Genomic DNA, 24,469 nt, shown 5'->3' with positions numbered 1-24,469 from the left:
AGTTAGCCCCTTTTTTTTTTCAATATAACGGCTGTAAAGCCATAAAGCAAAATTTGAATTTGAATTTTGGCGTGAAAACAGGAAAGCCGTTGGAGTCGCCATCAATGCTCTCTCTATATAACCCATCATGGCACCTTCTATGGCCTCTGAACCATCAGCGGATTTCATTGGTTAGATAGTCACTGGGTAAGCTTTTATTCTTTTGCATGATTGAACTGATGTCGCTTTCGCGCTTGTTCTTGCACTTTACTTCTGACATTTTCTGATACATTTCATTGACAATTTGTTTGTAGCTGTTTGGGTTCTGTAAGTGTTCAGCAATGGAGTTGGCCATCAGATACAAACATACTTTCGTTCCTGGATTTGAGGGAATAGAAGAGAGGAGATTTATGCATTACTCCAATGTCGAGGGTATTTTATTAGTTGGGGAAGGAGATTTTTCGTTTTCTTCTGTTCTGGCAAAGGCATTTGGGTTTGCATTCAACATGGTTGCCACTTCTCTGGACAGCAGAGGTCTCAATTTTAATTTTTTTTCTCCCATAGAGCTCAATTGAATTTTACCGCTCGTTTCTGCAGATCTTTTGAGGTTTTGATAGATTCTAAACCCTAAATTCTATACCCTTCCAGTATGTCGGTCGTTGAGTTCTTTTATGTGTGTTTTTGATGCAGAAAAACTATTGACATCTTATCAAACTGCATGGAAGAACCTCTGCGATTTGGAGAGGCTTGGAGCTGTTATATTACATGGTGTTGATGCAACTGCCATGGATAAACTAGAAGAGTTCAGAGATAAGATGTTTGATAAAATAGTTTATAATTTTCCTCATGCAGGGTTTTGGGGATGCGAGGCCGACAAACCCGTTATCAAGTAAGATGCTAAAACCCTAAACCCTAAGCTTATGTGAACTGCTTTTCTAAGAAAATTTAGCTGAAGTGGATGTGAGGGGGAGAGTTGTATTTTATTGAGGTTGTGGACATTCTGTCGTATTGAGAGTAGGATTTAATGATGGGGATTCTCCTGCGGGCATCTGAAAAATGTAGGCACAGCCTCACTGAGATGCATGGTTTTGGGGAAACGAGGATGAAAATGCCTTTATCAATAAATATACTAAACCCATTGGCCCAAGTCCTCTGTTAAAAAGGACTGCCTTAATGAGGGGAAAGGGTGTATTTTATTGAGGTTCCGGAGATGCTGTTGTCTTGACATTGGGATTTAAAAATGGGGATTATCAGGTGGGCATCTAAAAAGTATAGGTACAGCCTCACTAAGAGCTAGAGTTTTAGGGGAAAGAGGATGAAAAGGCGTTTATCAAGTAAGATACTAAAAGTTAGAACTCTTGGTTCAATGCCACTGTTAAAAGTGTCTTAATGAATGCTGCTTTTTTTAGCTTGAGAGTGGAAGAGTGTTTTTAGCTGAAAGTTTTGTAGATGCTGCTTGCTTGACAGTAGGACTTAGTCATAGGGATTCTAATTATGGGCATCTAAAAACCTCGAGATGGCCTCTACAAAATGAATGTTATTAAGATACTAAAATTCTAACGGTTGATCTTTCTCAAGGAATGCTGTACTTTCTTGCTTTTAGTAGGTATGAGGGGGGAGACTTTTTGTTGAAGTTTTGGAGATGCTGCCAGCTTGACAGTAGGATCTAATCATGGGATCCTGCTTCCGGGCATCTGAAACTGTAGAGATGGCCACACTAAGTTGTTATTTTAGGGGAGAAGAGAATGATAAGGGCACTTTCAAGCAAAAACTGAATAGGTGACCAAAAACCCACTCTTAAATGCTTTCTTAAGAAACGATCTACCTTTTTGCTTTAGTATGTATGTGGATGCAGGGTTGATTTTCAGTGAATTTTTCGGAGTACCATCGGTTTGACAGTAGGATATAATAATGAGGATTCCACTGGGGGGACATCTGATAATGTAGACATGATATGGTTATGACTTTGCTGCCCGTGATATTCAACAGCAGTTTTCCTTAAAAAATTTGGTGTAGTATCCATAACAAAAGCTCTAAAATATGGGTTCAAGATTGTCAAAACATACCTATTTCTCCTTAACTCTCTTCTTCTTTTAGAATTGTACATTTTTAAAATGAAATGTGTTGTCCAACATGCTGTTTTTTCATTATTGACAGGAAGCACCGTCGCTTGGTGAGGATGTTCTTTAAGAGTGCGAAGACTATGCTGAGCAGGACAGGAGAAATTCATGTGACCCACAAAGAGAAAGAGCCTTATAATAAGTGGAACTTGGAGGAACAGGCTGGAAAATGTGGCTTGTTCTTGAAAGAAGCGGTTGATTTTCACACAGAAGATTATCCTGGTTATACTAACAGAAGAGGACAAGGGGCTAATTGTGGTGGTACTTTCCATTTGGGACCTTGCAAGACATATAAATTCGTTTCAAGGTACTTCATTCCTTCAGTGAACAGTTTTATGAGTTGTTTCTGGTTTAAATTTACAAGTTGGGTCTAATTTTGATGTTGGTTGATTTTGAATATATTACCTGCAGCGCTTTTTTCTATGATTCTTTGTATTTACGACAAGTTAAACCAAAATTTGCTAAGGAGATTGGTTCCTCATGCAAGTCTCGCAAGCGAAAACACACATCAAATGAAGAAGAATCTATGCTGTACAGCTTGATGGGAATACAAAGGCCCATACATTTTGAGCATGGATATGAAGCAATTGAATCTGGTAGGCCTGTCAAGAGGAGCAGACATGAATCTTTTGAGGAAGGATATTTACCCATGCATTTTGAGCATGGATGTGAATTCCATAATGAAGCAATTGAATCTAGTAGGCCTGTCAAGAGGGGCAGACAAGAACCTTTTGAGGAAGGATATCTGCCCATACATTTTGAGCATGGACATGAATTCCATAATGAAGCAATTGAATATAGTAGGCCTGTCAAGAGGGGCAGACATGAACCTTTTGAGGAAGGATATTTGCCATTTTTTTCACCACCTGCTTCTTCGAGGTTAACCACTGAAGGTGCTCTATTTTCACAAGGCATTGCTTCTGGGAATCATTTTTCTTGTTTCTCCTCACTTGGGGATCCTGGGCGAAGAGAAATAGCGAGGCACAGAAATGAAGGTATACTACAGGCCTTCAGGCCTTTGGAAAACTCGTTGCCTACTTTCAGACCACCTGCTTCTTTGAGGCTGACACTTGAAAATTCTCAATTTTCACAAGGATTTTCACTAGGCATTGCTTCTGGGCGTCATTTTCCTCATTTCTCATATGGAGGTCCTGTGGGAAGACAAATAGCAATGCAAAGAAATGAAGGTATACTACAGACCATGAATGGGTTGGGATTCACACACCATTAGTATCTTCAGTAGTTTAGTCCAAACTTTTGGTTTGCAGATAAAATTTTGGCACTGTTCTGATAAAAGGCTGACCAGGGGAGATTTTAAGGCTGATCGGTATTTAAAAAGACAAACTTGAGATTGGCCTTGAAGCTCTCTCTCTATTGAAGTCTCGGTATGGCGATTAATAAATTTTGGACCAGACAGGTTTTGATGTAAAATATTTTGCTATTATGTATATGTGCTCTATAAATGAGCATCACCAATTTTTGACCGGTTGAGCATACTTTCTATCAGGTTTTGGAATTAGAGAAGATAATATAACTTCTCGGAACATTAAAATTTGGATTGGAAATGAGTTTTTGGTGTCATGGGAAAAGTTGGAAAGGAATGCAATGACTCATTGTGAAACTTTTGGTTGTGAAATCTCTATTTATATTGTCAATATTTTTTTTTCCAAACTGTGGTATCTTGATATGGCAGGGTGATAAGCGGAAGTCTTTCTGCCAAATCTTTCAAATTTTGGACCAAAAATGGATTTTGATTTAAAACGGTTATATGTTCTCTGCAAATTATCAACTAGCATAGATTCATGTTAATCCTCGATCTATTAAAGTACTCTGAGGGATTTGAAAAATCTGTAAGTGCAAATCTGTTAACTCTTAATAAATCTGGGGTTAACACAGATCTATGCTACTTTATCATAGCTGTAAAAATAGTATGTCCCATTTTTTTTGAGTTATATAGTAATGGAAAGAAATTAAAGGTAGTATCTTTCTTTTAGTCTTTATTCTCTTTAGTGCAATTTTGGTTGTGAAGTTACTCTCTATCTTAAGTTTTCACATTGCCCCTTGCAAATAGTATACTATAATCATCGTCATCCTTCAAAATTATCCTATAGAATACTGAAATGGTAAATTTGATTAAACCTGTTTGTTATCAATGTATGTGATCATTATGCTTCTCTATGGAATGGTTTTAGATTTGTCATGGAAATCAAGCGCGGTAGGCCATTTGAAAAACAGAAACAATATTTTAAGTAAGCGAAGCTGATAATTTTGATATGGATGAAATGCTGTAAACATAATTTTCACTTCACAGTTTCTTAAACCCTGATTTCAGAAAGCCTTACAATGCCTAAATTAGATGTTGTAATTCACGGGTTTGTCCTCGTTAGTGTAGTGAAAGTTTAATAAACTATGAAGTCTTTCCTTGGTGTGAAGAATCAAAACTTATTGTTGAAGTGACAATTGAGTTATTAAACGGTAGCTATTGGTATTAAATTAATTTAAAAAGCAGAAAAGAGACTGCATTTAGAGAGATTTGATTCCTCTTAGTGCTTGATAGATCTAGGGTTAAGATGGATCTAAATTGGTGGGATATGATTGTAGTTTAAGTAGGGCTTTAGTGGTACTTGTTTAAAGGGATGCAAAATATAGCACTTTCATATTATTTCATATGTATAATAACGATGATAGAAAGGAGGTTTATCATTTATTCTTTGCATAATGAGGTGAGTGCTTCCTTATTTATACTAGGGAAACTGAGCACTTTACCTTAAATTAGGCTAAAATCCCCTAAAACATGAAAATCCATGATACAAGGTGGGTAGGTCTCAAGCCAATATGCCCTCCAATATGCCACACATGTGAGTGTAGAGGCCTCATAAAGATGATGTTGTGCTCAATGAGGGGTAAAAATGCTCCAAAAACACATGTCTCCTTCCAAAAGGTGCAATGTATCCTTTGAGATTCATGTCTCTCCATCGAAGGTCATATTACATCATCAAATGTATCCAAACAACTTCTTGAGATGTCATGTGTCACCTCAAGGTAGCACTCCTCAGAGGGATGACATCCTCAAGCTAGGGCATGACATCATCTATGGAATAAGTGCCATGATCCCTCCCAAGGGATGTGTTATCATCAAGTGCAACATATCAAGGGAGTGTCACATCATCTTAGGGCTCCAAGCCCACTCTAAGTGGCACATCTATGTAATTATTATTATTATTATTATCCAATTTTAAGGTCACGGCCAAGCTAGACACCACATTGGTGTATGAAACCCCCTTGTTTGTGGGACAAGGGACCCACCTCTGCACAATGATTTGATTGCCAAGTCTACAAAGACATACATACTCTACCCCCTCTGGTTTTGAACTTGTGACCTCTTAGGAGGAAACACATGCTCTTAACCATTAGACCCACTCAAATGTGTAATGTCTTGGCTCCAAGGTGTAATGTCCATGATCAAATGTGTGAGAGAGTATATGAAACATGCCAAGTCATCATGTGGTCCAATGCCCTTCATTAAGTCTGATGCTCTCCTTAAGTTGGGTGGCATCGTTATGAAGTATGGGAGAAACATCATCAATGTCTTCCAAAGAACCATGTGCATGTATCTATCACCATTAAGCATGCCTCGAGGAATAAAGTGAGATCAATCCATTCTGTATAAAGAGTCAATATAGCATAAGAAGTTAAGAAATATTTTAATGCATAAGCCATGTAGGTAGATCACATTAGGTATCTTCTTCAAACTTCACACTAGCATATGATCTTGTACAAGTTGCTAGATTTATGAATGGGAGAGTTATCAAATGCCCCAATTAGGTGCTTCCAAATAATAGTGAAAGAAAAGGCCCTAGGGGAAGGAATAGATCTCAGGCCAATCCTTCAATGAGCGCTATTATGAAGGGATTGAGTTACCCTTTCCTTGGCACTAGTTTTTACACCCTTTACTTTGCTTTAATTAGTTGTCTTATATATGAGTTAAATAAGACCTTCATGCATGAGCACTATTTTGAAGGGAATGCTTGCATTACTTGAGTTACCCTTTCCTCGGCACTAATTTTACACCCTTTATTCAGCCTTTTCATTTGCTTTAATTAGTTTGCTTTGAAACCTTCATTGATTTTCTTTTGAAATCCCCATTTTAGTATGGACAACCCTTCAATTGATACGTGAATGTGATATAGTGATATGATCAAGGGGTGGACTTCATAAGTGGTGTTATAGTCTTATACATGGGTTAAGTAAGACCTTCATTCATAAGTGTTATTAAGAAGGGAGTGCTTGCATTACTTCAGTTACCCTTTTCTCAACACTACTTTTTACACCCTTTACTTAGCCTTTTACTTTGCTTTAATTAGTTGTTTCATACATGGGTTAAATAAGACCTTCATCCATGCATTATTATGAAGGGAGTGCTTGCGTTACTTGAGTTGCCCTTTTATCGGCACTACGTTTTACACCCTTTACTGAGCCTTTTTACTTTGCTTTAATTAGCTTGTTTTACAACCTTCATTGATTTTCTTTTGAAATCCCCATTTTAGTATGGACAATTGATTACTCATAGGGGTTGGGATGTTTATTCAAATCCCTTTTATTTTGATAAATCTTGATATGCATGGTACTATGGTGATGGCCTCACATGAGGGGGTAGAGCTCAAGTTAACTTTGCTTTTAATTATAATTCATCCCTTGCCACTTTTTTGGATTTTAACATTTGACACATGCTCTTTATTACTTTTTTCAGTTGCATGAGTGAGCCTTTTACTTTTCTTTAATTAGCTTGTTTTGCAACCTTCACTCGTTTTCTTTTGAAATCACCATTTTAGTATGGACAACTCATTACTCAGGGGTTGGGGTGTTTATTCAAATCCCTTTTATTTTGATAAATCATGATATGCATGGGACTAGGGTGATGGTCTCGCATGATGGGGTAGAGCTCAAGTTAACTTTGCTTTTAATTATAATTATAATTAGTGCAATGATGCAAAGTGAGGTGAGTGCTTCACTATTTATACTAGGGAAACCAAGCATTTTATCTCAAATTAAGCTAAAATCCTTGAAAACATTAAATCCACGATACGAGATGGATAGGTTTTAAGCCATTCCCCAAATATGCCTCTAACATGAAAAAATGATGCTAAAATTGTTGAAAATGGTTGTTATTGATATCAAAGGTTGTCCAAATGAAAAAGAAAGTTACATAGTCAAATATAATATTTCGGGACCATTCCAATGATATATGGCACACCTTCTAGAAATATTGTTTTGGGGATTTTGATGCCCCATTTAGATGCCCTATCGTTGAATGAATTTTTACTCCAATTACCTAGCTCAAATGGGATCATGATACATATTGTTGGAAAGCTTATTTTGAGACCTTTGCAACGGTATATGACACTGCTTCTAAATCCTCAAGGTTGAGGAGAAACCATTTTTTGAATATTCATTACACATTATGCCTGTTGCACAAGTTAGCCGAACTAATGGATAAGTTAGTCAAGTCTAGATCTCAAACACACTCACTCAAGAAAATCAGTTCTATTTTAAGGCAATGAAGGAGCAAGTCTGAGGTTCATACCTCATGAACCAAAGGGAAAAGAAGTAAAGCGAAATTCTAGTTGAGTTGGAGGAATTTTTGTTGGATATCTTCCTTGTCCTACCTAGACTATAAAAGTGTTTTGGCACACTTTTTGAGAAGGTTTTTGTTCTGATTTGAAGGAGGCCAAATTCTAGTGTTGAGGAGGCCAAATTATTCATCTGATCTAAAGGTCGAGTTTGAACTTGTTGGAGACCAAGTTTCAGCCCCGTTGGAAGCCAAGTTTTAGTCTTATTGAAGGTCGATTTATAGACCTATTAGAGGTTGAAATTGTAGCCTTGGTTAGGGGCTTAGTGATAGACTTGTTAGAAGTTGAATCTTGGTTGGAGGTTAAGTTCTAGATTAAGTTTTGTACAAGCTACTAGGAGGGCATACTTTCTTTAAAAATATTCCAATCCTATACATTTTCTCTTGAACAATTGTAATTTGGTGCTCATTATGGATTGATGTTCTCATATTGTTGTTGGGTTGGAGCCTGCAATTTTTGTAAGTTGGTGCTTATAAAGTATTGGTGTCCTCACAAGTGATTGCAATAAATTGAAGATTGTTTGAAAACCATTCAAGAGTTTCTTCAAATTTAGATTTGCACTTTAATCTCTGTGATCATGCGTAGTGTTGATGATTGATTATGTGATGAGATTTCAGACTAATAAAGTGAATTTTTTTTAAAGTAGCAACATATTGATTAACCCCCCCTCTCATTATTTCCAACAATTGGTATCAAAGTAGGCTTCTCAAGAAAAATATAACAACTGAAAGAAGATCTTACAGGGACCATGGCCAATCGAGAAGCATCAATCGAAATTCCTTTCTTTGATGGAACAATTTTTCCTTTTGGAAGATAAGAATGAGAACCCATTTGATGTCTCTTGGTGCTAAAGTTTGGTAGTTTATTACAAATGGATATAAGGTCCCACCTTCTCCTCCAACTGATCAAGAAGGGAGAAAGGCTTATGTCTCCAATGCAAAAGCTATGAAAGCCATTCTAAGTGGTTTTTCATATTTAGAATTTGTTAAAGTTATACAGTGTGAATCAGCTAAAGAGATGAGGGACAAGCTTGTAAGCAACTATGAAGGAGATGACAAAGTAAAGAAGCAAATCTTCATACTTTTCAGAGACAATTTGAAAGCCTAAAAATGAATGATGAAGATGTTCTTGCTTATTTTCTTCGAGTAAATGAAGTGGTTAATTCTCTCAAAGGACTTGGTGAAAATTTTGAAGAAATAACAGTGTTAACTTTTTTTTTTACATTTATTCCTCTACATTTTGATGCCAAAAAATGGACAAGCTTCATGGAATTCTCACTGCATACGAAATGAGGACGAGAAACTCATTACATAAGGAAGCAACATTTACAACATTTATGAAATCAAGAAAATGTAAGTCTGGTGACTGCTCTAGTGATGAATCTAATACATAAATGGCTTAGCCAGACAAAAAACTAAAGAAAAGATCCAACTTCAAAGATAAGCTACCTCTCATATGTTTTAATTATGGTAATATAGGAAAATTTTCAGCTAAATATCCTTTCGGGGAAGATAGTGGTGATGAGAAAGAACCCAAAAAAGGGTCTTTGCTGGCACACAATCTAGTAGGGGTCAAAGGAGGGGTACCTAAAGGACAACTACTAAACCAAATGAAAACAATGGGACAAAGACCCATTGTCACCTCAATCAATGTCCCCTTCTCTTTATGAACTTTCACAGATAGGAGTCCTAGTATAAGGGAAATCACTAGGATGATAAGATCAATGGCTAGGTATAGTGTGATTTTCAAAGCCTATTTAAAGGAGAGACACAGATGAAGGCTTGGTTGCTTCAAAAGAAAGACAATGGCTCTCCAAGAAAGGCTTATAAGGAAGCTTAGACATAGGAGGAAGGGATACTCTTAAGTCAAGGCTTCCTAAGGGGATTGGAAGACCTCTCTTAGGGTTATGTAAGATGACCACCATATGAAGGTTTGGGACCACAAGAGAGACCTAGTAGAATCTAAGTGAGGCCTAGGGTTTGCAATATTCCAAGAGGAATAACCTTCAATGACATGCCTAGGTTAAGCAAGGATGAGAGAGGTCAAGGAGCGATTAACTTCCAACTAGTTTTAAAGATAAAATTACCTTAGAATACAGCTAACCAAAGATATGACCAATAGGGCAGAAAAAATAAAAAAAGGGAGAAAATATGAGTTTTATAGTTGATCAACTATTAGGACCAATGCCTAGTCACTTGGGAGAAATGGAGTCAAGATTAGCTTTGGTGAAGGAACTTCGCTCTATGAAGGAGTCATATGTAGCCTTCACTAACCCTAATGAGGTAGCTACCCAACAATAAAGGAATTTATACTTCACTTGGAAAAAAACAACTAAGATTCGAGGATGAAAGATAATCAAGCCTAGAGGAAGGGATACTCTTAAGTCAAGGCTTCCTAAGGGAATTGGAAGACCTCTCTTAGGGTTATGTAAGATGACCACCATATGAAGGCTTGGGACCACAAGAGAGATCTAGAAGAATCTAAGTGAGGCCTAGGGTTTGCAATATTCCAAGAGGAATAACCTTCAATGACATGCCTAGGTTAAGCAAGGATGAGAGAGGTTGAGGAACGATTAACTTCCAACTAGTTTTAAAGATAACATGACCTTAGAATGCAACTAACCAAAGAAGGTGAAGGATAGAAACAGTTTTGGAACTAGGACTTGATATTTTTCTCAAACTAGCCATGGGAATTGCTTGAAACTTTGAGGGAAACTAGAGGAAAGGGAAATGTATTAGTATGACAATTAGCACCCCAAGGAGATATCTTTAATGCAATTCACACTAGGCCCTAGTTGGCCTTCTAAGATTAGGGAAGAAAAATAAAAAAACGAAGAAAATATGAGTTTTATAGTTGATCAACTATTAGGACCAGTGCCTAGTCACTTGGGAGAAATGGAGTCAAGATTAGCTTTGATGAAGGAAATTTTCTCTATGGAGTCATATGTAGCCTTCGATAACCCTAATGAGGCAGCTACCCAACAATAAAGGAAGTTATACTTTACTTGGAAAGAAACAACGAAGATTCGAGGATGAAAGATAATCAAGCCTCTAGGAACATTCATTCGCATTTGTCTAACATGTAATGCATGCAATACTTCATAATCCCAGTGTTTTTATGAATTCACATTTATTTAGGGCACATATAACATAATTACAAGATATTCCATATATTACTCATGCAATAAAGTAAATAAATAACATCAAAATATCACTTACAAGACAAATCGAATATATCCATCCATCATAGTTGTAATTAGAAGCTCCAAGACAAGAATACCAAAAATCCAAACATCAAAATGCATCAACAACATTCAATTTTGTCCATCAATTGCAGGTCTGAATTCTTTTTCAAGAGAAAACCCCATTCCAAATGATGATGAGTTACAAATGAGGCTCATCTTTAATTTATACAAGCCTTTAGAAATTTGATTTGGTCTAATTAGCCTAATACACCGCTAAAAATCACTTTAATGTGCACAATAACAATCCTACTGGTGAGAAGACCACCAAATAGCTCAAAACTGTACAACAAGCCTTCCTAATGAGGCTAAAACATTGATATAATAATGGTGCAAAAGCGTCTTTGGAAGGCTAATATATGTCCTCCATGTGCCAAGATAAAGAGGAGGGCTCTCAAAATGATGACCAAGGGGTTGGCCCCTTGGTTTCCAAGAAAAACATTAGTGGTGCTCCCAAGTGGTCATGGAGCACAATGAATGGTCTCATGGCTCTCCAATTGGATCAAACATGTCGATGCTCCATCAATAAGGGATAGAATGGGACAACATCTCATATGGGCCCTGGATCAACTGCCAAGTGTCTGGTGAAAGTGTGTGGCTAGCTGGGAAACGTGGTCCAAGTGCGTCATCATCTCTGTATGGTTGGGGCATGAACAAGTAATGTTTGGTGCTGAAGAATCTTGTGGCATGGCGATATACGCTTTGATGTGGTGGAGGCCCATGGCTCTCAACACTCACCCTATAAGTGCCATTATGACCTGCTGGAAGGTTTAGATCCTGTATAGGGAGGCCAAGCCCAAGATGAAGACCCACCTACAATCATGTATAAGATCGAATGCACCTCCTCACCTTCCTGTACAACAAATCATTAGCGTAATTGAGTAAATAATCTTGCTAATCAGGAGCAAAAGTGGACATTTCATAGTGGCATGCCCTTCCCAATGGGTTTTAGAGTGTACAAATGTCACCAAGCTTATTAGGTGGTTTCAACCTTTAAGGAATAGATGTCCATGGTACATCCATCAAATGGTTGATGTCATGTGAAATGATGGTGGAATGGAGTGGGGCAATAGGGAAGGCTCCAAGCCACATGTTATGGTACAAGTGTAGCTATGATAAGGGAAGCCCACATGTTAGGTGTATAGATGTAAGAGGGAGAAATCATGGTACTTGAGTTACCCCAGCCTTTGTTTTTCCACCCTTCTTCATATGCCTTTTTCCTTTTATTCATTTTTCTTTCTTTTAATTGCTCAGGTCTCCAAGAAATGAGAGCATGATGTGTATGATAAATTAGTGATTACCCCTTTGAGGTTGGGTAGTTCATTGCCCACCAAGAGTTGGGACAATCATGGGTTCCTTAATGATGAAGGGGGAACACATAGGTGCCCTGTGAACCAGGGTGATGACCATAATGATAGGGGGTAGAGGTCGTATTTGGCTTTTGTACATGTGCTCAATTCTTATGTCTCCACCATCTTGCATTTTATGGTACATTTCTTATTGTAAGTGGCCAAATTATGATTTTAACTTTCTTTTTAGCTGCATCAACCTTTGAGGCATCATTCCATTCCTGAACCAAAGTGTCGACAAGGGGAGGGGGAGGCTAACTCATTGTGGACCTAATGAAAAAAGGTAGACCCAAATGGGAAAAATGTAAAAAGGGGTTATAATGAGTGGAGGGGAGTGATATATATGGCATAAGGAAATGGGACCCCACAACCAAAATTAGGGTTTCTCATGTAGTGCCACTCCTAAAGCTAGTAGACAATAAAGGAGATCCCACGGGACTAGGATACAAGATTAACCACCAAGTTGGGACAAGGGAACAAGAGTACAAACCGAGCACATTATTTCTATCGAATATCCCCACTAATCCATGTCCAAATGTGTCCAAGAAAAACAAGAAAATATACCCAATTACATAATGAAATACATACCTTCAGGGTTGGAGGCCCACCTTCACACATATGATCATAACAAATGGGCGAGGGCCCACAATAGTTGGCTCAGGTGGCAGAGAATGGTGGCACATCAAGCTATCTAGTGGCTACAAGGAGTTGTTGGTTGCCAGACGTAGACATATCTAGGAGAAAAACTCTCCTATGGGTGTCACCCATTGGTGGTGGGTAACAGTCTTCAAAAGAAAATCTTTGAAAAATAAAAAAACTCTATTCCAAAGAGGATAATTATATTTTCAAAGAACAGTAATATAATTTTGATGATTATAGAAGATATAATATTTTTAGCCACAAATGAAGAATCCAACATAGACAAATCAAAGGAGAAAAAAGAAAAAGCAGAAGAAGGTGTTGAGGTCATAATGGATCTTGAAGCAGTGCTTATCATTGCATTAGAAGAGATTTATAAGCTCGGGAACAAGAACAAAATACTATCCAAGGAAATAATATTCATCAAGAATGAAAAAGAGAAAGTAAAAATAGTCGAAGAAGTGTTGAACAATCAACTAAAAGAAAAGGAAAAAAATCATGAAAAGCTTGAAGAAGAAATTGTCTCATTAAGTAAATGTTGACGGTGTTGGACCCGCCAACATGTCAAGGGGATCTCCCTGATAAGAAATCCCAATTAGACCTCATACCATTTGGTGTAGGAGTCCCAGCAGTGGGTCGTAAGGTAATTCCTTGATCGCGATGTCGCATAGAGGCAAGTAAGATAACTCTGTCAGTAGCAAGGGTGTGACTACTGCAGTGAGTCAAGGAAGATGTATGAGAGGCTCTAACACATAAGGGGGGAGATAAGGGTGAAGGTGAGTTCTAGGTTGAAAGGGATCAGTCCTAACTTTACTAGGAACACACAACACAAAAGAACAGACACAGCTTCTGGCAGAGCAGTCCACTCGGATGCGGTAGTCACAACATACAAGGTAAGATAACACGTACAGTACTCACAAATCAGTTCGAACGAGTGCAACAATTGTTACAACAAGGTTCATTTGAAAGGTTTTTTTGGTGTCCGGCAGAGCAGTCGACACGAATGGTGACAACATTAACAACATATACAACACATTTGCAACAAGATTCATATAATTGCATGTGAATCAGTTCATACACAAATACGTAAGTTAAACAACATATATCATTAAGGCAACCAGAGCAGTCCAACTACAATAACAACATATGCATGAAAATGTGTTGGCTCTTATTATATAAAGTGTAAGTTCCAATCATACAATACATCCATGCCTACTCCACGAAAGAGATGTACTAGCTCCGGCAATGGAGAAGACAAGGTGTGTTACAATACTGTCCAAGCTTTCTTCAAGATAGTCCTAATAGAAGCTTGGTTGACCAAAAGCCCTTACAATGAATTATGAGGGACTATTTATAGCAAAGGGTGGGGTGACCCTTGACATTCCCCTTTGTGACAGTTCAACTACCCTCATGACTCTTCACCTACTCTATGATTGTTACATCCAACTGTTGACACTTGACTTACAGTTGACATGACTCAACATTACAATGCACATGTACTCATGTGAGACAACATGGCTTGAGCAAGCCTTGCAAGACATCACTGACACTTGGTCCGTTGTGATGAGACCAACTCTTTGACATGCTTGTGATGGTGAAGGTGGTGAGCTGATGCCAAGCTTGGTCGTCCGTGATGATGTGCATGCACCTCATGGTGACATCTTGCTAAAGCGAACTCTTGCCTCCGTTGCAACCGGTGCATTAGTTCAACTCCTTCATCCAACTCGTCTGCTAACATGTGCATGGTCTTCTTGAGTATGGTTGAACCAGAAACACACTTATGCATAGTGTCTGTGCTGATCTTCAAGTGTGTGTTGGTGATCATGCACATCAACTTGCCGAAGTACATGTTCAGCCCTAGTTGGACTTACTTCTTGTCTTCGCCTTGGTGAGTGTGTTGAATGGGTTGGATTGCATGCGTGTGCTCAACAACATGCATGTTGCCGAATCCCTTGCATGTGATCAACAACACTGCTCACCATGTATGCTCTGTGTCAGCTGTTGGGATGGATCCTTAACTTGTACGTGTACAGTTTCATCCGTGAGTGCATGTTGCGTCCACTATTGTTCTTATTCCTGTTGTAACTCATTCATCTGTCTGTGCAGCTTCATGTTCTTCCTGAGTTGCTGCTTCAGCACATGCAACTCCTTCTTTGTTCCATCTTTTGCCTTCGCGCGATCTTCATGTTGTGCTGTCACTTCATAGCTAGAGTCTCCAAAGTTTCTTTCATCATCAATGGACCTACTTGAGCTTGCAACCTTGTTCCGCCTCCATGTTGTCAACAACCCTCCTCTTGCATTCGTTGCATTTGATATGTTGTCTTCAGCTATTGTTCATGATGCTGCTCGTTGTGATATTGCTGTTGTCATATCTTGATGTCCTTGTCTACGAACAACTTGATGTCTTCGTGGGTAGGCAAGTCCATGGACACTTGATTGACTGCATCCCCAAGTGTGCTCTGAACGGTGTCTTCATCTCTGCTCTCCTGGAAACCATTGTACCTGTACTACTGAGAGGCAAATGAACACTTGGGATACCTAGAGATATGGAAACACTCATGGCAAGCAATTTGTCAGTCGAAAACCAAAATGAACATGATAACTGACTTGCAACATACCTGGGTGCATGATCATGAAGGTTGCACAATTTCGGCCGAGAGGTCGGGAGACCGACTGCCAAGACTGCACAAGGCACAGTCTGGGCTGTTGGGAGACTAGATCACTGTTGGAACTACGCAATGCACAGTCTAGTTTGGATGCTAACTGTTGGGATTGCGCAATGCACAATTCCCGTTGGGAAGGACTGCTAGCATAGGGACAGATTTGCGCAATTTCTTGGGCCAAGCAGCCACTGTCCTCTAGAAATGCACAAAACAGTCCTGGAGGCCAGTGCTGGGTAGGAATGCACAAATATTGAGAGGAAGGCTCACCTTCCTTCCCCAGATTGCGCAATGCAGCCTTGGTGAAGACAGAGTTCGAGCCAAGGTTGGCCCGACTCGCCGATGGGAAACTGAAAGAAACTAAGATATAAAAGCATGGCGACATTAAGTGATAGCAAAAGTGATTGGCAGTGCATGCAAAACATGAATAAAAGTTTCAGCAAACAGATCAACATGCATGTGGGTGAGGCAGTTCGCCAGTTGGGCGAACGTCCGTGCAAAACAGTGTTATGCATGTGACAGTAGTGAGATAGCAACGAAAACTAAAATAGAGCTAGGACAAGCTAGTATATCTGTAAATGACATCAAGCGTTCAAAGAAATCAAGCAAACAATACTCTCGCAAGAGAAAACACAAGAAGCGACATAAATGCAGCACAAGGCATGGGAAGTGGGCTTACCCCAAAACAGCTAAGATGAACATGCTAACTGCTCCTAGATGTGATGTGGGATGTCAAAGATGCGAGGAATGAACTATGCAGCATTCGGTTGATGAGTTTTGGTAACATCGAGGTTGTGACGTGCATGCCACGAATCTAGGGGAAGCGACACTTGGTGGGAGGTTTCAGAATTTCTCCTTGCATGTAACCTCCAACTGTTAACATAGATCCCCAAAACAAGGGATGCCTTTGCATGCTACCTCGGGAGAAGCAACCCATGCATGAAAGTCTATTTTTCTTAGTGTCGGAGGGAATCGGTCAACTCAGCGGCACATGCGAGAGACTGCTCGACTACTGGAGAAAAATGTGCATTTCTGGCTGGGATCTGGGCTGGCTACCCAGGAGATTTGCGCAATTTCTAGGAAGAGCAGCTGACTACTACCCAGATTTGCGCAAATTCTAGGCTAAGCAGCCTTGCTGGGAAAATTTGCATAAATCCGGCTAGGAGTGTTGGCAGGCAAGATTGCACAATCTTGCAGCCCAGCAGGCTGCCAGAGAGCATTACACAATTTCTGGAGGGAAGGTTCGTTGCCCTCCAGAAATGCGCAATTTTCAAGGGGGAGTGGATCGAGCTGTGATCCACAAGTTGCCTTTGTGCAAGAAAGACATTGAAGCTTGTGAACTTGACGAAGGAAGGAAAGTTGTTGTGAAGGTTGGAAGGGAGGCTTTAAATCGAGGCTAAGGCAAAATTTTGGAGTGTGGTTGTAGCCACTACAACACTTTGCGACACACTGGTAGAACTCTAGCTCTCTGAATGGATCTTTCATCTGCGTTTCCAGAAAAAGCTGATGAAAGATCAAGTGGATTTCCAATGAATGATTGGTCCTCTCCGTTGTTGGATGATGGGCTAACATACGGTGTGTCCTACAAAATATCAACAATGGGTGCATCTGTGGATGAAGACACACATGTGAAATCATGGATGGAAGTTTTACCAATGATGTTAGGAAAGAACAGAGGGGGCTCGGACGGAAGGGATTCATCCTTCGCCGAGTGTTGATGCTCAAGCTCCCACTCATACTCTTCATGGATGACAACGCATGTTGGTTGTGCAACACCAACTCCGTTAGTGGGTTGTTCCTCGTTCACAACAAGTGAAGAGTCTGTAATGGACAAACACAAGACAACATCATTCAGAGGAACATTCGGGTATGAAGACAGAGGTCATAGAAAAGAATGCATATGAGGAATCGAAGGACCCACAACCAAATCTATGCGAAAATTGAGTGAAGTGATGTTGGGAGGGTGTGAAGGATGAACAGGTGTGTAAGCATGATCCTCAACATCACTGGGTAGTGGTGGAGCTATTGAATAAGAGGAAGGCGGACTGAGACAGTGCCCGCTTCTACATGAGATTGTGCAGCTCCATCAATGAAGAATGTTGAGTGAGGCTTGATCTCAAACTCTCTCTTGGGATGGGCAGATTTCTTACAGCAGTACTCGAAGTGGTCCCAAAGATAAGAAAATTTCATCTGGCTCCTCGGAGCTTGAAACTGCAAGTCACGGAAGCGTTTCCAAAAATCAATAACGAATTCATGCAGAGCCCTCCGTTGTTGTAACAGTTTCCGGTCAAGATGATCTGGATCAAAATGATAGAACATGTCTTCAATAAGATCATAGAAGTGCTCAAATAAGTGCATGGTGTCAACCGGTAGGCTGAGCACCCAACGAAATGGAGATTCGTGAAGTGTGTATGCAAGCAGCAAACCGGCCTGTTTGTCAGAAAACTCATCTTCCTCATGAATCATGGAAAGAAAGTTATGTAAGTGCTCAGACCAGGCCACTTCGCCTTCACCATCATACGTTTGAGTGGAAAAGAGATCAAAAATATTCCTCGAGATGGAGACATCTTCACGATTTGAAAAACACCTCGGGGGAAGAAGAGTGCAAGACTCCATGAAAGATATGCAAAGGTTCAAAACTGCATGAGAGTACACAGCTTGTCATCAGGCCCTCCTTCTAGCGCCAGAAATGTTGACGGTGCTGGACCTACCAACATGTCAAGGGGATCGCCCTAGTAAGAATTCCCAATTTGACCTCAGACCGTTTGGTGCAGTGGGTCGTAAGGTAATGCCTTGACCGCAATGTTGCATAGAGGCAAGTAAGATAACTCTGTCAGTAGCAAGGGTGTGACTGCTACAGTGAGTCAAGGAAGATGTATGAGAGGCTCTAACACATAAGGGTGAAGGTGAGTTCCAGGTTGAAAGGGTCAGTCCCAACTCGGCTAGGAACACACAACACAAAAGGACATACACAGCTTCCAGTGGAGCAATCCACTCGGATGCGGTAGTCATAACATATAAGGTAAGATAACAAGTACAACACTCATGAATCAGTTCAAATGAGTGCAATTGTTGTTACAACAACGTTCATGTGAAAGGTCTGTCTGGTGTCCGGCAGAGCAGTCGACACAGACGGTGACAACATTAACAGCATATACAACACATTTGCAACAAGATTCATATAATTGTATGTGAATCCATTCATACACAAATACATAAGTTAAACAACATATATCAATAAGGAAACCGGAGCAGTCCAACTACAATAAAAACATATGCATGAAAATGTGTTGGCTCTTATTATATAAAGTGTAAGTTCCAATCATACAATACATCCATGTAAACCTGCTAGCCCCATTAGTGAAACATTACAGCCACATCCACCTGCTCCTCCAAAGATATGTACTGGCTCCATGCAGTGGAGAAGCCAAGGCGCGTTACAATGTTGTCCAAGATTTCTTCAAGATAGTCTTAATAGAAGCTTGGCTGACCAAAATTCCTTACAATGAGTTATGAGGGACTATTTATAGTAAAGGGTGGGGTGACCCTTGACAGTCCCCTTTGTGACAGTTCAACTACCCTCATGACTCTTCACCTACTCTATGACTATTACATCCAACTGTTGACACTTGACTTACACTTCACATGACTCAACATTACAATGCACATGTACTCATGTGAGACAACATGGCTTGAGAAAACCTTGCAAGACATCACTGACACTCGGTCTGTTGTAATGAGACCAACTCTTTGACATGCTTGTGATGGTGAAGGTGGTGAGTTGATGCCAAGCTTGGTCATCTGTGATGGTGTGCATGCACCTCATGGTGGCATCTTGCTGAAGCAAACTCTTGCCTCCGTTGCAACCGGTGCATTGGTTCGGCCCCTTCATCCAACTCGTCTACTAACATGCGCATGGTATTCTTGGGTGCGGTTGAACCAGAAACACACTGATGCATAGTGTCTGTGCTGATCTTCAAGTGTGTGCTAGTGGTCATGCGCATCAACTTGCCGAAGTACATGTTCAACCCTAGTTGGACTTGCTTCTTGTCTTCACCTTGGTGAGTGTGTTGAATGGGTTGGATTGGATGCGTGCACTCCACGACATGCATGTTGCCGAATCCTTTGCATGTGATCAACAACACCGCTCACCGTGTCTACTCTGTGTCAGCTGTTGGGATGGATCCTTAACTTGTACGTGCGTAGTTTCATCCGTGAGTGCATGTTGCGCCCACATCTATTCTTGTTCCTGTTGCAACTCATTCGTCTATCTATGCAGCTTCATGTTCTTCCTGAGTTGCTACTTCATCACATGCAACTCCTTCTTTGTTCCATCTTCTGCCTTCGCGTGATCTACATGTCGCGCCGTGACTTCATAGCCAGAGTATCCAAAGTTGCTTTCATCATCAATGGACCTGCTTGAGCTTGCAACCTTGTTCTGCCTCCGTGTTGTCAACAACCCTCCTCTTGAATTCATTACGTTTGGTATGTTGTCATCAGCTATTGTTCATGATATTGCTCATTGTGATGATGTTGTTGTCATATCATGATTTCCTTTTCTATGAACAACTTGATGTCTTCGTGAGTAGGCATGTCCATGGTCAATTGATCGACTGAATCCCCAAGTGTGCTCTGAACGGTGTCTTCGTCTCTGCTCTCCTAGAAACCATTATACCTATACTATTGAGAGGCATATGAACACCTGGGATACTTGTAGACATGGAAACACTCATGGCAAGCAATCTGTTAGTCAAAAACCAAAATGAACATGAGAACTGACTTGCAACATATGTGGGTGCATGACCATGAAGGTTGCACAATTTCGGCTGAAAGGCCGAGAGACTGACTGCCAAGATTGCACAAGGCATAGTCTAGGATGTTGGGAGACTAGCTGACTACTAGAACTGCGCAATTCATAGTCCAGTCTCGCTACTGACTGCTGGGATTGCACAATGCGCAATTCCAGCTGGGAAGGACTGCTATCCTAGGGACAGATTTGCGCAATTTCTTGGGCCAAGCAGCCATTTTCCTCCAGAAATGCGCAAAATAGTCTTGGAGATCAGTGCTGGTAAGGAATGTGCAAATCTGGAGAGGAAGGTGTGAGCCTTCCTTCCTCAGATTGCGCAATGCAGCCTTGGTGAAGGCAGAGTCCGGGCCAAGGTTGGCCTGACTCGCCGACGGGCCACTGAAAGAAACTAAGAGAGTAAATGCATCGCGACACTAAGTGATAGCATAAGTGTTTGATAGTGCATGCAAAACATGAATGAAATATTCAATGAACAGATCAACATGCATGTGGGTGAGGTAGTTCGTCGGTTGGGCGAACGTCCGTGAAAAACAGTTTCATCCATGCGACAACAATGAGAGAAACGAAAACTAAAAAAAGGCTAGGACAAGCTAGTATATATGTAAATGACGAAAAGCGTTCAAATAAATCAAGAAAACAATACTCCCACAAGCGAAAACATAAAAAGTGACAGAAATGCAGCACAAGGCATGGGAAGCGATCTGACCCAAAAAGAGCTGAGTTGATTGTGCCGACTGCTCCTAGATGTGATGTGGGATGTCAAAGTTGCAAGGTTGATGTGAGGAATGAGCTCTACAACATCCGGTTGATGAGTTTTGATAACATCGAGGTTGTGACGCTACAAAGCAAGGCATGACAAGTATCATGTAGATCACAAGTTCCAAGTCGGTGATGAAGTTTGGCTTCACATTAGCAAAGAGAGGCTGTAAGGAGAAGGTAAAAAGTTGAAACCAATTAGATATGGTCCATTCAGAATTATGGAAAAGATTGGTGAGAATGCCTTCAGGTTGGATTTGTCTTCATATATGCAATTTTATGTTGTTGTTAACGTTGAGAACTTAAGGTTGTATGAGCCTCATTTGATTGAAGATCAAGGAGAAAATTTCCAAATTCCTTCCATTGATGATTTTTCTCCTAAATACCTTGATGAATTACAACAAGACACCATTCTTGACAGAAGAACAAGGTCTTCAAAATGAGGGAATGTGGACTACCTTCGAGTGGGGCTCAAAGGAACAAATCCTTCAAAATCCAAATGAATTGAGATTGGAAAGGTGAGGGAACTGCACCCTCACCTGCTGGACAACTAAAAGTGAACTTTTGGGGTCCAAAAGGCTTCTAGTGGGGAGGAATGATCAGGTGCTCAAAAAATAGCTCAAAATTAAAATTTGTTGGATTGGTGTGGAACCTAAACAATCGTGTAGTTCTCGTCATCATGAATATGACGCAACTCATTTTGCGCAAAACGGAAATAGTATGTTCCCAGAATCATGTTCTGTTCGCTTTCCCAAACAGGGGAATTTTTGCAAAATGTGACAGCCTAGTTAGTAGTTCGTACTGCTGATGTGGCGTTGACTGTGTATGATGATGTGGAAGGGTTGACTATTCAACAGGCCTTCGACGAATCATGTGGTGCCAAGTGGCATGATGTTATTGGGTTGATTTGGCGCAATTCTATTGAATGGGTGGTGACCAACCACAGGCTGCCATGTGGCCCAGCAAGGAGCCACCATGTGGTAGCTCGATGGCCACCAAAATTTTGGTTAAGTGTCCGGGCATAAGCGGCGAGGGTCGAACCTGCGACCTCCAACCGACAAGCCAAGCCTCCTACCAACACACCATCCAAATAGTTCTTAATAAACTATGGATGCGACATGTATTTAATGTTGATGTCATGTGCACTCGGGGGAAAGGGCCAACCCTTGGACGCGCCACCCACATGTCCACTAGCATAGTGGAGTGGGGGGATCGGCCAGCAAGGGTGGGATGTTGGTCTTAGCTTTGGGCACGTGGCCCCCATGTGGCCCAAAAATTGTGAATTTTAGGCATTAGAGGACATTTAACGCGTCCAACAAATTCGCCCCAAAATCGACGGAAATGGTGCCCGGATAGTGGAAATCCTGGCGAAATTGTAGGATCGGACTGGATTTTGGGGAAATTATGGTGCGATTAGCAAAAATACTTGGGAAGCCATAAATTCTTCAATTTTTTACCAAATCAGGAGTAGAAAGAAGCTAGACAAGCATTTTTGGGCATTATGGAGCAATTGGAATAGGTTTTAGAGCTATATGACCATTGCAAACTGATGTATTCACACTTTTGAGCATAATAGAGAGGGCCAAGCCATTGGAAGCTGGAGCAAGGAGACGTAGCCCAGGTGGGGTGAACTCCTTCATCATGTGTTATTGTGATATTGTTTTGGTGATATTCATGTTTGTTATATGTTGTTGTTAAATCATTTGTTTATGTTAATTTGTACATGAAATTTTAACAATGTAAACTTTGAAACGGGAACTATAAATTCAAAACGGGAACTCTGGCCAAAAAACCCTGAAAAAACATCAAAAACAGTGCTAAAAACGAAAAAGTGTGTATACTGGAACGATGTTTTTTTTTTAGGGTCAATTTTCAACATGTTTTAAAAATGGCAGTGAAAACGAAATTTTCGTGCAAAATACAACTTGAAAACGAAAAAGTGATGATACTGGAACGATGATTTTTTTTAGGGTCAATCTTCAAAATTTAAAAAAAATGCTAGTAAAACCGAATTTTTATGTGCCAAACAAAGTTGTTTATGAGGAAAAAAACACACCAATGTTTTTGGTAGAATAACATTTTTCTTTCCTAAGTATAAATTCAACATGTTCTCAACCATAACATGCTAGATACAAAAGAAATTGAAATTTTTTCAACCATAAAATTAAAAAACCATGACATTATGAACAAATTACATCACTAAAATTCAAAAGTCATTATTTGTATATTGAATGAAACATACATTATATCTCTAATTTAATGTTGCATTGTAGATATTATAAACAATAAAAATTATCATAATTAAGACATAATCCAACAACATAAAAATGCCTCATAACTTCTCATTCAACGCCATATGGAAATCAAAATTCTATTTCAAGATACGATGCATGCATCAGTTATATAAATTGTCTTAAACAATTATTCAAAATCGCTCATATTTTCTTGCACACCATCAGAATTCACATCTTCAGATGAGTGACTGGATGCTGACGAAAATGTTCCATATTCTTCTCTTTCATCAACTAGTGCCCCATCTGATTCCACATGCATGCTCACCATTTTAGGTTTCAAAATTCTTCTAGATCTACGACTGGTTTCAGCCGACTCCCATCTCAACACTTTTCCTTCTCGTAACAACCTCTTCAGAATCTTTATCATCTTGAAGCAAAGATTTCCTCTCTTTGTTAAATTGAAGTCATAAACAAGTATGTCAACATCCTCCAATTTTAATATGTCTGTGCGGCGACGATTTATATTTGTACCCTTTCTTTTTCTCTTTCCGCCATTTTTTTTGTCAACTACCATCTCTAGCTTATACACACCATTGAATGGGTGTGTATTTGTGGCATACCAATGTACTTCAACACTTGTAACATCCTCATTTTCTGTAAAGACCTTTATAACTTTAGCAACCCAGAATGGATAGCCATTGGGATCTCCATCTGCTAGCACTGCGATCATGCAACCCTCCTTAATATCCTGTACTGAACCCTTGTAAAGGTCTTCCATGGCTTCACGTTGTGCACGAGATCTTCTGGAACCAATATACATCTCTCTTTCCTCTGCCTGTGAAGAATTAATAATACCTTGAGATTGTCGCTGTTCAACAATGTTTATTTCCTCATGTTCATTCGACACATTTTGTGGCAAAATAAATGGATTTTTCAAAGGTATATCTTCATTTGTTGTTGTTGAAATGATATCACTTTGATTATTGAAAAATGACTCCCACCAAACTGAATCAACAATGTCAAAGTACTCATATGTATATCTAATACATTTTTT

General features: G+C 39.8%; 1 protein-coding gene across 1 annotated transcript; it reads left to right on the top strand.

Moving 5' to 3' along the window:
• Positions 1 to 80: 80 nt before the first annotated feature.
• Positions 81 to 3,677, top strand: LOC149224990 (uncharacterized). The gene is made up of 5 exons (XM_089383629.1): positions 81 to 186; positions 294 to 513; positions 670 to 868; positions 2,137 to 2,406; positions 2,511 to 3,677. The coding sequence occupies exons 2-5, from the start codon at positions 321 to 323 to the stop codon at positions 3,328 to 3,330; spliced, it is 1,482 nt and encodes a 493-aa protein (XP_089239755.1). The 5' UTR covers positions 81 to 186; positions 294 to 320; the 3' UTR covers positions 3,331 to 3,677.
• The last annotated feature ends 20,792 nt before the right edge of the window (positions 3,678 to 24,469 follow it).

This window comes from Pinus tabuliformis, chromosome Q (assembly GCF_031772625.1).
Source record: "Pinus tabuliformis cultivar Carrire ecotype Pingquan chromosome Q, CPIR1, whole genome shotgun sequence".
Classification (NCBI taxonomy): Eukaryota; Viridiplantae; Streptophyta; class Pinopsida; order Pinales; family Pinaceae; genus Pinus; species Pinus tabuliformis.
Note: the sequence above shows the minus strand (reverse complement) of the source record. Positions and strands in the feature narration are given on the sequence as shown.

Coding starts and splice junctions, on each gene's coding strand:
- LOC149224990 (XM_089383629.1), top strand. CDS start 321: ATGGAGTTGGCCATCAGATACAAACATACTTTCGTTCCTGGATTTGAG. Junction 514..669: donor CACTTCTCTGGACAGCAGAG/GTCTCAATTTTA, acceptor TTTTTGATGCAG/AAAAACTATTGACATCTTAT. Junction 2,407..2,510: donor ACATATAAATTCGTTTCAAG/GTACTTCATTCC, acceptor TATTACCTGCAG/CGCTTTTTTCTATGATTCTT.